This window comes from Heptranchias perlo, chromosome 31 (assembly GCF_035084215.1).
Source record: "Heptranchias perlo isolate sHepPer1 chromosome 31, sHepPer1.hap1, whole genome shotgun sequence".
NCBI lineage: Eukaryota > Metazoa > Chordata > Chondrichthyes > Hexanchiformes > Hexanchidae > Heptranchias > Heptranchias perlo.
Window position 1 is genome coordinate 36101370 of NC_090355.1, and position 17489 is coordinate 36118858.

At 52.4% G+C, this 17489-nt stretch overlaps 1 protein-coding gene across 1 annotated transcript in view; it reads right to left on the reverse strand.

Annotated features, from left to right (window-relative positions):
- LOC137300742 (collagen alpha-1(V) chain-like) overlaps positions 1-17489 on the reverse strand; it is a 101742-nt gene that overhangs the window by 23855 nt on the left and 60398 nt on the right. Inside the window, exons 30-37 of the mRNA XM_067970011.1 lie at positions 17256-17363; positions 17069-17122; positions 16925-16978; positions 14483-14590; positions 13662-13715; positions 12400-12435; positions 10953-11006; positions 8950-9208 (exon numbers count right to left, since the gene is read on the reverse strand). Coding sequence (XP_067826112.1) covers positions 8950-9208; positions 10953-11006; positions 12400-12435; positions 13662-13715; positions 14483-14590; positions 16925-16978; positions 17069-17122; positions 17256-17363 — 727 coding nt within the window. The remainder of the gene's footprint in view (positions 1-8949; positions 9209-10952; positions 11007-12399; positions 12436-13661; positions 13716-14482; positions 14591-16924; positions 16979-17068; positions 17123-17255; positions 17364-17489) is intronic.

Sequence of the window (17489 nt, forward strand, 5' to 3'; positions counted from 1 at the left end):
TCCTCTCACTCTCTCCTCTCGCCCTCTCCTCTCGCCCTCTCCTCTCACTCTCTCCTCTCGCCCTCTCCTCTCACCTCTCCTCTCGCCCTCTCCTCTCACTCCTCTCACTCTCTCCCTCTCTCTCTCTCCTCTCGCCCTCTCCTCTCGCCCTCTCCTCTCACGCTCTCCTCTCACTCTCTCCTCTCACTCTCTCCTCTCACCCTCTCCTCTCACTCTCTCCTCTCACTCTCTCCTCTCACTCTCTCCTCTCACCCTCTCCTCTCACCCTCTCCTCTCACTCTCTCCTCTCACTCTCTCCTCTCACCCTCTCCTCTCACTCTCTCCTCTCACCCTCTCCTCTCACCCTCTCCTCTCGCTCTCTCCTCTCACTCTCTCCTCTCACTCTCTCCTCTCACTCTCACCTCTCACTCTCTCCTCTCTCTCTCTCCTCTCGCCCTCTCCTCTCACCCTCTCCTCTCGCTCTCTCCTCTCGCTCTCCTCTCGCCCTCTCCTCTCACCCTCTCCTCTCACTCTCTCCTCTCACCCTCTCCTCTCACCCTCTCCTCTCACTCTCTCACCTCTCTCTCTCTCCTCTCACTCTCTCCTCTCACTCTCTCCTCTCACTCTCTCCTCTCACTCTCTCCTCTCGCCCTCTCCTCTCACCCTCTCCTCTCACTCTCTCCTCTCACCCTCTCCTCTCACCCTCTCCTCTCACTCTCTCCTCTCACTCTCTCCTCTCGCCCTCTCCTCTCACCCTCTCCTCTCACTCTCTCCTCTCACCCTCTCCTCTCACTCTCGCCTCTCACTCTCTCCTCTCACTCTCTCCTCTCACCCTCTCCTCTCACCCTCTCCTCTCACTCTCGCCTCTCACTCTCTCCTCTCACTCTCTCCTCTCGCCCTCTCCTCTCGCCCTCTCCTCTCACTCTCTCCTCTCACCCTCTCCTCTCACTCTCTCCTCTCACCCTCTCCTCTCACCCTCTCCTCTCACTCTCTCCTCTCACTCTCGCCTCTCGCCCTCTCCTCTCACCCTCTCCTCTCACTCTCTCCTCTCACTCTCTCCTCTCACTCTCTCCTCTCACCCTCTCCTCTCACCCTCTCCTCTCACTCTCGCCTCTCACTCTCTCCTCTCACTCTCTCCTCTCACCCTCTCCTCTCACTCTCTCCTCTCACTCTCTCCTCTCACCCTCTCCTCTCACCCTCTCCTCTCACTCTCGCCTCTCACTCTCTCTCTCACTCTCTCCTCTCACCCTCTCCTCTCACTCTCTCCTCTCACTCTCTCCTCTCACCCTCTCCTCTCACTCTCTCCTCTCACTCTCCTCTCACCCTCTCCTCTCACTCTCTCCTCTCGCCCTCTCCTCTCGCTCTCTCCTCTCACTCTCTCCTCTCACCCTCTCCTCTCACTCTCTCCTCTCACTCTCTCCTCTCACTCTCTCCTCTCACCCTCTCCTCTCACCCTCTCCTCTCACCCTCTCCTCTCACTCTCGCCTCTCACTCTCTCCTCTCACTCTCTCCTCTCACTCTCTCCTCTCACTCTCTCCTCTCACCCTCTCCTCTCACTCTCTCCTCTCACTCTCTCCTCTCACCCTCGCCTCTCGCCCTCTCCTCTCACCCTCTCCTCTCGCCCTCTCCCTCTCGCCCTCTCCTCTCGCCCTCTCCTCTCGCCCTCTCCTCTCACTCTCTCCTCTCACTCTCTCCTCTCACTCTCTCCTCTCACTCTCTCCTCTCACCCTCTCCTCTCACTCTCTCCTCTCACTCTCTCCTCTCGCCCTCTCCTCTCGCTCTCTCCTCTCGCTCTCTCCTCTCGCCCTCTCCTCTCGCCCTCTCCTCTCACTCTCTCCTCTCACCCTCTCTCTCGCTCTCTCCTCTCGCTCTCTCCTCTCGCTCTCTCCTCTCGCCCTCTCCTCTCGCCCTCTCCTCTCACTCTCTCCTCTCACCCTCTCCTCTCACTCTCTCCTCTCACTCTCTCCTCTCACCCTCTCCTCTCACTCTCTCCTCTCACTCTCTCCTCTCACCTCTCCTCTCACCTCTCCTCTCACCCTCTCCTCTCACTCTCTCCTCTCACTCTCTCCTCTCACCCTCTCCTCTCACCCTCTCCTCTCTCTCTCTCCTCTCACTCTCTCCTCTCTCTCTCTCCTCTCGCTCTCTCCTCTCACTCTCTCCTCTCACTCTCTCCTCTCACCCTCTCCTCTCACTCTCTCCTCTCACTCTCTCCTCTCACTCTCTCCTCTCACCCTCTCCTCTCGCTCTCTCCTCTCACTCTCTCCTCTCTCTCTCTCCTCTCGCCCTCTCCTCTCACCCTCTCCTCTCACCCTCTCCTCTCACTCTCTCCTCTCACTCTCTCCTCTCACCTCTCTCCTCTCACTCTCTCCTCTCACTCTCTCCTCTCACCCTCTCCTCTCACCTCTCCTCTCACTCTCTCCTCTCACCCTCTCCTCTCGCCCTCTCCTCTCACCCTCTCCTCTCACTCTCTCCTCTCACTCTCTCCTCTCTCCTCTCCTCTCGCCCTCTCCTCTCGCCCTCTCCTCTCGCCCTCTCCTCTCACTCTCTCCTCTCACTCTCTCCTCTCACTCTCTCCTCTCCACTCTCTCCTCTCACTCTCTCCTCTCACCCTCTCCTCTCACTCTCTCCTCTCACTCTCTCCTCTCACCCTCTCCTCTCACTCTCTCCTCTCTCTCTCTCCTCTCGCCCTCTCCTCTCGCCCTCTCCTCTCACTCTCTCCTCTCACCCTCTCCTCTCACCCTCTCCTCTCACTCTCTCCTCTCACTCTCTCCTCTCTCCTCTCCTCTCACTCTCTCCTCTCACTCTCTCCTCTCACCCTCTCCTCTCGCCCTCTCCTCTCACCCTCTCCTCTCACTCTCTCCTCTCGCTCTCTCCTCTCGCTCTCTCCTCTCGCCCTCTCCTCTCGCCCTCTCCTCTCACGCTCTCCTCTCGCCCTCTCCTCTCACTCTCTCCTCTCACCCTCTCCTCTCACTCTCTCCTCTCACTCTCTCCTCTCACCCTCTCCTCTCACTCTCTCCTCTCACTCTCTCCTCTCACTCTCTCCTCTCACCTCTCCTCTCACCCTCTCCTCTCACTCTCTCCTCTCTCTCTCTCCTCTCACTCTCTCCTCTCTCTCTCTCCTCTCGCTCTCTCCTCTCACTCTCTCCTCTCACTCTCGTCCTCTCACTCCTCTCCTCTCACTCTCTCCTCTCACTCTCTCCTCTCACCCTCTCCTCTCGCTCTCTCCTCTCACTCTCTCCTCTCACTCTCTCCTCTCGCCCTCTCCTCTCACTCTCTCCTCTCACCCTCTTCCTCTCACCCCTCTCCTCTCACTCTCTCCTCTCACTCTCTCCTCTCACTCTCTCCTCTCACTCTCTCCTCTCACCCTCTCCTCTCACTCTCTCCTCTCACTCTCTCCTCTCACCCTCTCCTCTCGCCCTCTCCTCTCACTCCTCTCCTCTCACTCTCTCCTCTCTCCCTCTCCTCTCACTCTCCTCTCACTCTCTCCCTCTCACTCTCTCCTCTCACTCTCTCCTCTCGCCTCTCTCCTCTCACTCTCTCCTCTCACTCTCTCCTCTCACCCTCTCCTCTCACTCTCTCCTCTCACTCTCTCCTCTCACTCTCTCCTCTCACTCTCTCCTCTCACTCTCTCCTCTCACTCTCTCCTCTCACCCTCTCCTCTCGCTCTCTCCTCTCGCTCTCTCCTCTCACTCTCTCCTCTCACTCTCTCCTCTCTCTCTCTCCTCTCGCCCTCTCCTCTCACCCTCTCCTCTCACCCTCTCCTCTCACTCTCTCCTCTCACTCTCTCCTCTCACTCTCTCCTCTCACTCTCTCCTCTCACCCTCTCCTCTCACTCTCTCCTCTCACCCTCTCCTCTCACCCTCTCCTCTCACTCTCTCCTCTCACTCTCTCCTCTCACTCTCTCCTCTCACCCTCTCCTCTCACCCTCTCCTCTCACTCTCTCCTCTCACCCTCTCCTCTCGCCCTCTCCTCTCGCCCTCTCCTCTCACTCTCTCCTCTCGCTCTCTCCTCTCGCCCTCTCCTCTCGCCCTCTCCTCTCGCCCTCTCCTCTCGCCCTCTCCTCTCACTCTCTCCTCTCACTCTCTCCTCTCACTCTCTCCTCTCACCCTCTCCTCTCACCCTCTCCTCTCACTCTCTCCTCTCACTCTCTCCTCTCCCTCTCTCCTCTCGCTCTCTCCTCTCACTCTCTCCTCTCTCTCTCTCCTCTCACTCTCTCCTCTCACTCTCTCCTCTCACCCTCTCCTCTCGCTCTCTCCTCTCACTCTCTCCTCTCTCTCTCTCCTCTCGCCCTCTCCTCTCACTCTCTCCTCTCACCCTCTCCTCTCACTCTCTCCTCTCACTCTCTCCTCTCACTCTCTCCTCTCACTCTCTCCTCTCACCGTCTCCTCTCACCCTCTCCTCTCACTCTCTCCTCTCACCCTCTCCTCTCGCCCTCTCCTCTCACCCTCTCCTCTCACTCTCTCCTCTCTCTCTCTCCTCTCGCCCTCTCCTCTCACTCTCTCCTCTCACTCTCTCCTCTCACCCTCTCCTCTCACTCTCTCCTCTCTCTCTCTCCTCTCGCCCTCTCCTCTCACTCTCTCCTCTCACCCTCTCCTCTCACCCTCTCCTCTCACTCTCTCCTCTCACTCTCTCCTCTCACTCTCTCCTCTCACTCTCTCCTCTCACTCTCTCCTCTCACCCTCTCCTCTCACCCTCTCCTCTCACCCTCTCCTCTCACTCTCTCCTCTCACCCTCTCCTCTCGCCCTCTCCTCTCACCCTCTCCTCTCACTCTCTCCTCTCACTCTCTCCTCTCGCCCTCTCCTCTCACTCTCTCCTCTCACTCTCTCCTCTCACCCTCTCCTCTCACCCTCTCCTCTCGCCCTCTCCTCTCACCCTCTCCTCTCACTCTCTCCTCTCACTCTCTCCTCTCTCTCTCTCCTCTCGCCCTCTCCTCTCACTCTCTCCTCTCACTCTCTCCTCTCACCCTCTCCTCTCGCCCTCTCCTCTCACTCTCTCCTCTCACTCTCTCCTCTCGCCCTCTCCTCTCACCCTCTCCTCTCGCCCTCTCCTCTCACTCTCTCCTCTCACTCTCTCCTCTCACCCTCTCCTCTCACTCTCTCCTCTCACTCTCGCCTCTCACTCTCTCCTCTCACTCTCTCCTCTCACCCTCTCCTCTCACTCTCTCCTCTCACCCTCTCCTCTCTCTCTCTCCTCTCACTCTCGCCTCTCACTCTCTCCTCTCACTCTCTCCTCTCACCCTCTCCTCTCACTCTCTCCTCTCACTCTCTCCTCTCACTCTCTCCTCTCACCCTCTCCTCTCACCCTCTCCTCTCACTCTCGCCTCTCACTCTCTCCTCTCACTCTCTCCTCTCACTCTCTCCTCTCGCCCTCTCCTCTCGCCCTCTCCTCTCGCTCTCTCCTCTCGCCCTCTCCTCTCGCTCTCTCCTCTCACTCTCTCCTCTCACCCTCTCCTCTCTCTCTCTCCTCTCACTCTCTCCTCTCACCCTCTCCTCTCACTCTCTCCTCTCACCCTCTCCTCTCACCCTCTCCTCTCCCTCTCTCCTCTCACCCTCTCCTCTCACTCTCTCCTCTCACTCTCTCCTCTCACCCTCTCCTCTCACCCTCTCCTCTCACTCTCTCCTCTCACTCTCTCCTCTCACTCTCTCCTCTCACCCTCTCCTCTCACTCTCTCCTCTCACCCTCTCCTCTCACCCTCTCCTCTCACTCTCTCCTCTCACTCTCTCCTCTCACCCTCTCCTCTCACTCTCTCCTCTCACTCTCTCCTCTCACTCTCTCCTCTCACCCTCTCCTCTCACTCTCTCCTCTCGCCCTCTCCTCTCACCCTCTCCTCTCACCCTCTCCTCTCACTCTCTCCTCTCGCCCTCTCCTCTCGCTCTCTCCTCTCGCCCTCTCCTCTCACTCTCTCCTCTCACTCTCTCCTCTCACCCTCTCCTCTCACTCTCTCCTCTCACTCTCTCCTCTCACTCTCTCCTCTCACCCTCTCCTCTCGCTCTCTCCTCTCGCCCTCTCCTCTCACCCTCTCCTCTCACTCTCTCCTCTCGCCCTCTCCTCTCACCCTCTCCTCTCACCCTCTCCTCTCACCCTCTCCTCTCGCCCTCTCCTCTCGCTCTCTCCTCTCGCCCTCTCCTCTCACTCTCTCCTCTCACTCTCTCCTCTCTCCCTCGCCTCTCGCCCTCTCCTCTCGCCCTCTCCTCTCGCTCTCCTCCTCTCGCCCTCTCCTCTCGCCCTCTCCTCTCACTCTCTCCTCTCACTCTCTCCTCTCACTCTCTCCTCTCACTCTCTCCTCTCACCCTCTCCTCTCACTCTCTCCTCTCACTCTCTCCTCTCACTCTCTCCTCTCGCCCTCTCCTCTCGCTCTCTCCTCTCACTCTCTCCTCTCTCTCTCTCCTCTCGCCCTCTCCTCTCGCCCTCTCCTCTCACCCTCTCCTCTCACTCTCTCCTCTCACTCTCTCCTCTCGCCCTCTCCTCTCACTCTCTCCTCTCACTCTCTCCTCTCACCCTCTCCTCTCGCCCTCTCCTCTCACCCTCTCCTCTCACTCTCTCCTCTCACCCTCTCCTCTCGCCCTCTCCTCTCACCCTCTCCTCTCACTCTCTCCTCTCACTCTCTCCTCTCTCTCTCTCCTCTCGCCCTCTCCTCTCACTCTCTCCTCTCACTCTCTCCTCTCACCCTCTCCTCTCGCCCTCTCCTCTCACTCTCGCCTCTCACTCTCTCCTCTCACTCTCTCCTCTCACCCTCTCCTCTCACTCTCTCCTCTCACTCTCTCCTCTCACCCTCTCCTCTCGCTCTCTCCTCTCACTCTCTCCTCTCACTCTCTCCTCTCACCCTCTCCTCTCACTCTCTCCTCTCACTCTCTCCTCTCACTCTCTCCTCTCACCCTCTCCTCTCGCTCTCTCCTCTCACTCTCTCCTCTCTCTCTCTCCTCTCGCCCTCTCCTCTCACCCTCTCCTCTCACCCTCTCCTCTCACTCTCTCCTCTCACTCTCTCCTCTCACTCTCTCCTCTCACTCTCTCCTCTCACCCTCTCCTCTCACCCTCTCCTCTCACTCTCTCCTCTCACCCTCTCCTCTCGCCCTCTCCTCTCACCCTCTCCTCTCACTCTCTCCTCTCACTCTCTCCTCTCTCTCTCTCCTCTCGCCCTCTCCTCTCACTCTCTCCTCTCACTCTCTCCTCTCACTCTCTCCTCTCACTCTCTCCTCTCGCCCTCTCCTCTCACTCTCTCCTCTCACTCTCTCCTCTCACCCTCTCCTCTCACTCTCTCCTCTCACTCTCTCCTCTCACCCTCTCCTCTCGCTCTCTCCTCTCACTCTCTCCTCTCTCTCTCTCCTCTCGCCCTCTCCTCTCACTCTCTCCTCTCACCCTCTCCTCTCACCCTCTCCTCTCACTCTCTCCTCTCACCCTCTCCTCTCACCCTCTCCTCTCACCCTCTCCTCTCACCCTCTCCTCTCACCCTCTCCTCTCACTCTCTCCTCTCCCTCTCTCCTCTCACTCTCTCCTCTCACCCTCTCCTCTCACTCTCTCCTCTCACCCTCTCCTCTCACTCTCTCCTCTCACCCTCTCCTCTCACTCTCTCCTCTCACTCTCTCCTCTCACTCTCTCCTCTCACCCTCTCCTCTCACCCTCTCCTCTCACCCTCTCCTCTCACCCTCTCCTCTCACTCTCTCCTCTCACTCTCTCCTCTCACTCTCTCCTCTCCAACCTTTCTTGCTCTCCACCACAGTTTATCTTTTATCGATACTGCTCTTGTCAGAGCTCCGTGAACATTCCTCTCTTGTCCAATCTCAGCTCTCGATACCCCATCTTACACACTCTTCCTCCTCCCTACACCCTTATCTATTGTCTCCTACTCCAACTCATTCCTTCCCTAGGGCTTCAAAACTATGGAACTCCTCATCTCCCTCAGTCTTCCCTTATTCCTTCGGTCTACAGGACATTAAAACCCAATCTTGGTGTTATGTGACCATTATTGTTGGCATGTCTTCTCTCCACTCTATACAACTGGGTGTCGTGCTGTGACCCTGCACTGAGCTTTCTCAAACTAAGAAATAACAGACCCTCTGCTCTGCACTGAAGTCTCCTGCCCTGGGACCGCTCCAATTCTCTCACCAACACTTGTGTTATCTTTTTTAAGGCCACCCTCTCATTCAGGCAAACCGGCATAAACCAATTAAGTGGCTCATGGTTTTGGACAGGCAGTGTTAGACCCCGGGACCCAATGGACATGTTACTATTCCAATCTCACACCACAAACAGGGTCAAAACTCAGTGCCGATTGGAGCAAGATTGGTGCAGTGTTGATGCTCTGCTGCTGGAGGTCACAAACACCTGTACTGAGTGAGATGGACACAAAGCTTACTGGAGACCGAGGGGCAGGGCACCATCACAGGATCAACATTCCCTCCCACTTGGACTTCTTGAATCCAGTGCTGGACTCCTGAAAATTGATCATGTGGAACTCAGGAACATAGGAGCAGGAGGAGGCCATTCAGCCCCTCGAGCCTGTTCTGCCATTCAATTAGATTATGGGCTGATCTGTATCTTAACTCCATCGACCCGCCTTGGTTCTGTAACGCTTAATCCCCTCACCCAATAAAAATCGATCAATCTCAGTTTTGACATTTCCAATTGACCCCCAGCCTCAACAGCTTTTTGGGGGAGAGAGTTCCAGATTCCCACTCCCCTTTGTGTGATGAAGTGCTTCCTGACATCACCCCTGAACGGCCTGGCTCTAATTTTAAGGTTCTGCCCCCTTGTTCTGGACTCCCCCCCACCAGAGGAAATAGTTTCTCAAATCCTTTAATCATCTTAAACACCTCGATTCGATCGCCCCTTAATCTTCTATACTCGAGGGAATACAAGCCCAGTCTGTGCAACCTGTCCTCGTAATTTATCCCTTTTAGTGTGAACGAGCTCCATGGTGTGACATTGACCTGTTGTGTGGTAGAAACACCAGGTGAATATTCTGTGCCTACCATCAGGGAAGTCTGGGTGACAGAGGTATAGGTCCTTGCAGGTACGCGCAGGATTGCTCGGTGTGCCCATTGGGTGCTTCATCTGCTCAATCTCCAGTTTTAGCGAGTTCAGAGAACCAAAGATCTCCTCCATTCCGTCCGCATAGTCCAGGTAGTTATCCGGATTCCCTTCATCTAAAAGCTGGCTACCATCAATAGAACGCCTGGTTCTCTTCGGAGACTGGAACGGGAAGGACTGAATGACCTCACCGGTGGGACCCTTCAGATCAAACAAAATCATTGACACTTAATAAACAGAATCTGAATTGGTCCAAAAGATTTAATTTATTGTCTCCAGAGAGTGACCCACAAGATGGCGACTCCATTGGGAACGTTCAGCCTTTCTCAGAACAGTCCATCTTCGACAATCTCAACTGCAGCAGGACTTCATGTATTGAGAAACTCAGATGAGGGGCTGAAGCCCAATGAGGAGGTCATACTGGGGGTCTCGACTGAGGGGGTGGGCTGTAACTCACACTGTACAGAGGGGGGACTGTAACTCACACTGTACAGAGGGGGGACTGTAACTCACACTGTACAGAGGGGGGGACTGTAACTCACACTGTACAGAGGGAGGACTGTAACTCACACTGTACAGAGGGGGGACTGTAACTCACACTGTACAGAGGGGGGACTGTAACTCACACTGTACAGAGGGGGGACTGTAACTCACACTGTACAGAGGGGGGGACTGTAACTCACACTGTACAGAGGGGGACTGTAACTCACACTGTACAGAGGGGGGACTGTAACTCACACTGTACAGAGGGGGGACTGTAACTCACACTGTACAGAGGGGGGACTGTAACTCACACTGTACAGAGGGGGACTGTAACTCACACTGTACAGAGGGGGGGCTGTAACTCACACTGTACAGAGGGGGGACTGTAACTCACACTGTACAGAGGGGGACTGTAACTCACACTGTACAGAGGGGGGACTGTAACTCACTCTGTACAGAGGGGGACTGTAACTCACACTGTACAGAGGGGGACTGTAACTCACACTGTACAGAGGGGGACTGTAACTCACACTGTACAGAGGGGGACTGTAACTCACACTGTACAGAGGGGTGACTGTAACTCACTCTGTACAGAGGGGGACTGTAACTCACACTGTACAGAGGGGGGACTGTAACTCACACTGTACAGAGGGGGGACTGTAACTCACTCTGTACAGAGGGGGACTGTAACTCACACTGTACAGAGGGGGACTGTAACTCACACTGTACAGAGGGGTGACTGTAACTCACTCTGTACAGAGGGGGACTGTAACTCACACTGTACAGAGGGTGACTGTAACTCACTCTGTACAGAGGGGGACTGTAACTCACACTGTACAGAGGGGGACTGTAACTCACACTGTACAGAGGGGGACTGTAACTCACACTGTACAGAGGGGGACTGTAACTCACACTGTACAGAGGGGGACTGTAACTCACACTGTACAGAGGGGGGACTGTAACTCACACTGTACAGAGGGGGGACTGTAACTCACACTGTACAGAGGGGGGACTGTAACTCACACTGTACAGAGGGGGACTGTAACTCACACTGTACAGAGGGGTGACTGTAACTCACACTGTACAGAGGGGGACTGTAACTCACACTGTACAGAGGGGGGACTGTAACTCACACTGTACAGAGGGGTGACTGTAACTCACACTGTACAGAGGGGGACTGTGACCCAAGAATACATTAAATGTTTTCCCGCTGACCTCACCGGACTCTTGGCCTCTTTAAAATTTTGATTAGATTCTAATGTGAACCAGTGTCCTTCTTTGTCTCAGACTTTAATGACACGGGGCAGCTTGTTTCGAGTCTTTCGCTGGTAAAGGGTAATGCCGCGATGTCACCTTCCCAGTGGGACAGTAAGATTGTTATTGGACCAAGCTCGAGTTCCAATGAATATCACAACAAATTTCTGATTTAATGCATTTTTCAGTGAATAAATTGTCTACTTACAGGTGCACCGGGGGGCCCTTGTATTCCTGTTTCACCTTTGGGACCAGTCAGACCCTGTGGAGGAATAATAAGGACCAGTTATTATAAACACTGAGAGGCTGGAGCACCATCCAGTATTGGGCTACGTCGCGAGTGTGTCGCAGACCTGCCTTGCTCCGAGTGTATGTATTGGTGCTGGCGATTGCATCGGGCTAACCGCTGTTTAGACTGGGCCAGGCCCTTGTTTTGGAGAGTTTCCACAGGTTCCGAGAGCAGAAACACTATCCTGGGTGAGATACTTGGCCAAAGCTTCAGCTCAATTGGACACTATTATCATACGAACATGAGGAGGCCATTCAGCCCCTTGAGCCTGTTCCCCCATTCATTCAGATCACGGCTGATCTGTATCTTAACTCCATTTCCCCGCCTTTGCTCCTTATCGCTCGATACCCAACAAAAATCTACCGATCTCAGTGTTGAAAAATCCAATTGACCCCCAGCCTGAACAGCCTTTTTGGGGGAGAGTTCCAGATTTCCACTCCCCTTTGTGTGAAGAAATGCTTCCTGACATCACCCCTGAACGGCCGAGCTCTAATTTTAAGATTATGCCTCCTTGTTCTCAATTCCTTCCCAGAGGAAATAGTTTCTTTCTACCCTGTTGAATCCCTTCATCATTTTAAACACCTCGATTAGATCACCCCTTAATCTTCGACACTCGAGGGAATACAAGCCCAGTCTGTGCAACCTGTCCTCGTAATTTAACCCTTTAAACCCCGGTATCATTCTGGTGAATCTGCGCTGCACCCCCTCCAAGGCCAATATATCCTTCCTGAGGGGCGGGGCCCAGAACTGAACCCAGTCTCCAGATGGGGTCTGACCGAGGCTCTGAAGTATAACTTCCTCACTTTTGTATTCCAGTCCCTTTGAGGTAAAGGCCAACATTCCATTCGCCTTTTTGATTACTTTTCGTACCTGTCCATTAGCTTTTAGTGATGTGTTTACCTGGACATAAATAAAATTCAAACTATCCGCAAATCATTTTACTTAACAAAAAGGATACAGGAAGAGAAGGACAAGGATAAAGATTGGGGATAGCCCACCCAATCCTTTGCTGTCCCTATACAGGACTCACTCAAACTATCTGCCTCCCTCCTGCCTGAGTCAGTTGGGCACGAGACCTACGTTGACCCTCTAGTGTAGGACTGGGGGCAGTGCTTGATACAAGGCGCTCAGCCATCTTGTCCTTCTTTCGCTCTTTTCCATTGCCTGCCTTTCCTTATCTTTAAATAGACCACACACAGTGAGGAGCCCCATTTACAGGACTCTGCGAACCCAGGCTAGGGGTCTTGCAAAGGGCTTTTGTTTCACGGAAGAGAACGCAGAGGAACAAGCTTCCTGCGCATTGACAACTGAGAGTTCCTGAACCATCCCATCACAACCTCCAAGCAGTGTCTAGAGATATACTCACACTGGAGCCTTTAGACCCTTTGGGACCGGGTGGACCCTGTCGAAAGAAAGCAAGAGTCAGTATATTCATTGGTTAATGGCTTTTAACACAATGTAAGGAGATCGCTAGATTCATCAAACTGTAACTCTAAGACAAAACACTGAGATTCGGCCAGTATCACATTGAAGTCGTCAGCTGTGGCTGAAATCTCACTTCTATTGGACAATTCTCTGATGTAGTAAAGGCTGAGGCATTTGTTTCATTGATAAACTGATCAGATTGTACCTTTGATCAAAGGGACAATTGGGGATGTTTCCTTGATTTAATTGGTTGTACTGATCCTTGAATCAGTAAATATCTGAATGGTTCCCTTTATGAATATTTTAAAGTTCAACGCAGATGTGTGAGGTGCTCAAATCTACCACAGAACAGCTGGATGTTTGGCCCTCCAACAGTGAAATCTGTATAATTTGGATATATATATGAAGCATTGTTTCGTGTGTCTCCACTCTCACTCTCTGCTTGAGGGACAGGCTGAGTAAAGGAGGTCTGTGAGAGGCTGAATTGGCAGAAATAAAAAGTTTGTCCATCGAATTTGATGGAGACCTGAACTCAATCAACAGCTGTTCTTACAAAGGGTAATTAACCCTTTACAGACTTTCTCTGCATTTATGTGTAGATCGTATTTGTCAATTTTGGGTGGTTTCACATTACTAATTACTTGTAAACAAAGATATTAGTTGTGTCAGTCTCTGGTCTATGGGGTACTAGACACCATTTTGAAGAGTACTTGGTAGAGCAGAGCGGGTCGACATTAAATCCAGTAAAAAGCAAGTGGGTAATTTCTAGTGCCCAGGTTTGCTCCCCTGTGAGGGTGGGAGGAGAGGTAAAATAAAACTTCCAGATTCCAAGAGAACCTTAATGGTGAAAAAGACAATGACGCTAAGATTCTGAAACTGTAAGACTGGAGGTCCAATGCATCGTATGTGGGGGATATAAGAGACTGGTGTAAGTTGGGTTTGGGATTCTCATGATGGGAACTAGGATGTGAAAGAGAACCGTACAGCCGGTGTGTTCTTCAACACTAACTTTCCAAATGATGCCTTTCCTAATTCAACTTATTGAGTTTCTACTGAGGAAACAAAGCTCCTGAAATCCTCAAATCATTGGAAGACGCTGGAAAAATCACCCAACTGATTTGCAAAGATGTGACAAGGTCAGTAAATAGTTTTATCAACCCTCAGGTTACTAGTTTCTGTCACGTTGGACTATTCAATACTTACAGTTAATCCAGGAGGACCAGGAGGGCCAATGGGACCAGACTGACCGTGGACACCCTGGAGGAGATTCACAAACATGGATTGTTAATTAATTAACCGGGCGACGGTCGAGTGGGTGTGTTATTAGACTAGCAATCCAGAGAACATGAGTTCAAATCCCACCATGGGAAGTCTGAGAATTTGAATTCAGTTTAAAAGATCTGGGAATAAAAATCTGGTCTCAGTAAAAGTGACTGTGAAACTGTCGGATTGTCATAAAAACCCAACTGGTCCACCGATGTCCTTTAGGGAAGGAAACCTGCCGTCCTGACCCGGTCTGGGCCTATACGTGACTCCAGTCCCCACAGTAATGTGGTTGACTCGTAGCAGCCCTCTGAAGTGACCAAACGAGCCCCTGGGTCGTATCACACTGCTGCAAAATATAGCTCAAGCAAAATACTGCAGATGCTGGAAATCTGAAATAAAAACAGGAATCCAGCATTTTCTGTTTTTATTACAAAATATAGCACCGTGGGAGCCCCTTCACCACACGGACTGCAGCGGTTCAGGAAGAAGGCCCATCACCACCTTCTCAAGGGGTGACGAGGGACGGGCAATAAATGCCGGCCTCGCCAGCAACGCCCACATCCCGAGAATGAATAAAAAAGAATTCACACAAAGCAATGTGCTTGACATCGATATCATCCAACTGATTCTACAGTGAAATGGAAAGTTTTTGGATTAGTCCATTCACTCAGGTACTTTCATAGAGGGCTTTTCACGCGCGGGACTGGTGCCAACAGTTTATGTGATGGACGAGGAACACTCGGCCACTCAATGCTCACCGTATCTCCTTTCGGACCTTCAGTTCCCTGAGGCCCTGGAAGACCTCGGTCACCTTTTTCACCCTGTTCTCCTGGAGGCCCAATCAAACCAATCAAACCTGGATGACCCTGTAACACGAGACATGCAGTCACCACATGCTTACACCAATTGACAGATGTCCCAGCTCCAAGACTGCTCCATTCACAATGACAAGAACCTCAAGAGTGTCATTTAATCTGTGAGAATTCACCCATCACCCCCTGTGCTCGCTGACCTACATTGGCTCCTGGTCTGGTAACACCTCGATTTTAAAATTCTCATCTTAGTTCACAAATCCCCTCGCCCCCTCCCTATCTCTGTAACCTCCTCCAGCCCCTCCAACCCTCCGAGATCTCTGCGCTCCTCCAATTCTGGCCTCTTGCACATCCCCCGATTTTCTTCGCTCCACCATTGGCGGCCGTGCCTTCAGCTGCCTGGGCCCTAAGCTCTGGAATTCCCTCCCTAAACCTCTCTGCCTCTCTCTCCTCCTTTAAGACGCTCCTTAAAACCTCCCTCTTTGACCAAGCTTTTGGTCACCTGTCCCTAATATCTCCTTATGTGGCTCAGTGTCAAAGTTTGTCTGATTTACGCTCCTGTGAAGCTCCCTGGGACGTTTTACTACGTTAAAGGCTCTGTATAAACGGGAGTTGTTGTTGATGAGAACAGTACATTGAGAAACCTAAGTGAAGGTCCATAGTTCAGGACATGAAGATTGAAAAGACTGGAAGAGGAGATTGGCAAATCTGGTGTTAATGGTCAGGTGATACCGAGCTTAAGTTTTAAAAGGGAGGTAGGAAGTTCCATGGACATGAAGCTCTCTGAAAGAATGAACCAGAGCAGGATAAGGGTCAGGAATCTGAACTTCAACAAAATGAAGATGTGGGAGGAAGAGTGTAAAGGACGAATTATTTGGAGATTAGGAAGGAGAATAGTTCAGCGAAGTGACGATAGTATTTTAAAGGTTCTTTAATTCTTTGTTGGGAACACTGCAGAACTGATGTCCAGATCTGAACATGACCAGACCGGCCTGGCCTCGTGACATCAGCAGAATTCATCAGTTTATTTTTCTTCAAATAAAAGCAGGGGAGATTTTCACCCTGCGACGGACTGGGACAAGGTGATTTGAGTTTTCCGGGTGGGACTTTGATAGGCCCATTCTTCTTATAATTGCAAACACAAGAATCATAGAATCTTACAGCACAGGAGGCCGCTCGGCCCATCGGGCCTGTGCCGGCTCTTTGAAAGAGCCATCCAATTAGTCCCACTCCCCTGCTCTTTCCCCAGAGCCCTGCAAATTTTTCCCTTCGAGTATTTATCCAATTCCCTTTTGAAAGTTATGATTGAATCACCATTCCTTCTTCCGAGGAGTTTGATTTTCCAATGAGAACGGATTTAGCTCCTCAGTCTCTTTTCTGTGAGATAATGAACCATCAGTTTGCCCTTCTTTGAAATTGTTCTAACGCTCAGCTTCCTTATTTGACAACTTAATATTCACATTTCTTCCAACTCCTAGGTGCAGGATTGTTAAAATAATTGTACTTTATTTACTGAGAAACCAAAGAGAAGAGGCAGGGCCTATAGTACAGGACCCACTGTGGTGAAGGGGCCTGTAGTACAGGACCCACTGTGGTGAAGGGGCCTATAGTACAGGACCCACTGTGGTGAAGGGGCCTGTAGTACAGGACCCACTGTGGTGAAGGGGCCTATAGTACAGGACACACTGTGGTGAAGGGGCCTGTAGTACAGGACACACTGTGGTGAAGGGGCCTATAGTACAGGACCCACTGTGGTGAAGGGGCCTATAGTACAGGACACACTGTGGTGAAGGGGCCTATAGTACAGGACACACTGTGGTGAAGGGGCCTATAGTACAGGACCCACTGTGGTGAAGGGGCCTATAGTACAGGACACACTGTGGTGAAGGGGCCTGTAGTACAGGACACACTGTGGTGAAGGGGCCTGTAGTACAGGACACACTGTGGTGAAGGGGCCTATAGTACAGGACACACTGTGGTGAAGGGGCCTGAAGTACAGGAGATGCTGTGGTGAAGGGGCCTATAGTACAGGACACACTGTGGTGAAGGGGCCTATAGTACAGGACACACTGTGGTGAAGGGGCCTATAGTACAGGACACACTGTGGTGAAGGGGCCTGAAGTACAGGAGATGCTGTGGTTGGAAAGAGCATGGGGAGGAAACAAATGAGTGGTTATTTTCCCGGTAGCCATGATGGTGAGCATTTTTGAAGTGGGTAATGCTTTGTGTAAGAGTTGAATGGACTCCAAGAATGGACAGTATTTTGCAAAGACCCTTTGAGAATAACCCCTGCCTGGAGAAATGCAGGAGCCGCGAGTTTCTGGGAGACCAGCTCATCTTATATCATCAGAGGGAGGATTGGCCTTTGGTCCTCTCTGAAAAATGTACCTTTTCACCCTTTGGACCAGGTTCACCCTTGAGGCCTGGCAATCCAGGAGGACCCTTAAAAACAGAAAGAAAGATCACTGTGACAATCAGGCTGACTTCTTGTTGGAGAAACAAAGATTAAATGCGACTGTTTTGATCACAAACCATTGGACCAGGTGGACCTGTTGGACCGGGGGGGCCTGGGAAGCCTTGCTCGCCCTAAATTTAATGAAATAAAAGAGTGTGTTAAACAAACAAGATGTTTCAGAGTGTGAGAGAAAAGAATAAATCACTAAAATAAGGTGATCTGAAACCCGACGGTGTCAGTTGGAAGCAGGAGTCTGTTACTTACCACAGGGCCCGGAATTCCCCGAAGACCCTCAGAGCCGGGTTTGCCTGGAGACCCTTGTGGGCCCACTGGGCCTGTCTTCCCAGGTGGACCTTCAGCACCAGTGTCGCCCTGAGGAGAATGAGAGACATCATCAAGGGTCAATCGGTCAATGGTCCAAGAATCTTACAGAAGGGTACCATCCGGCCCATCGTGCCTGTGCTGGCTCTTTGAAAGAGCTATCCAATCAGTCCCACT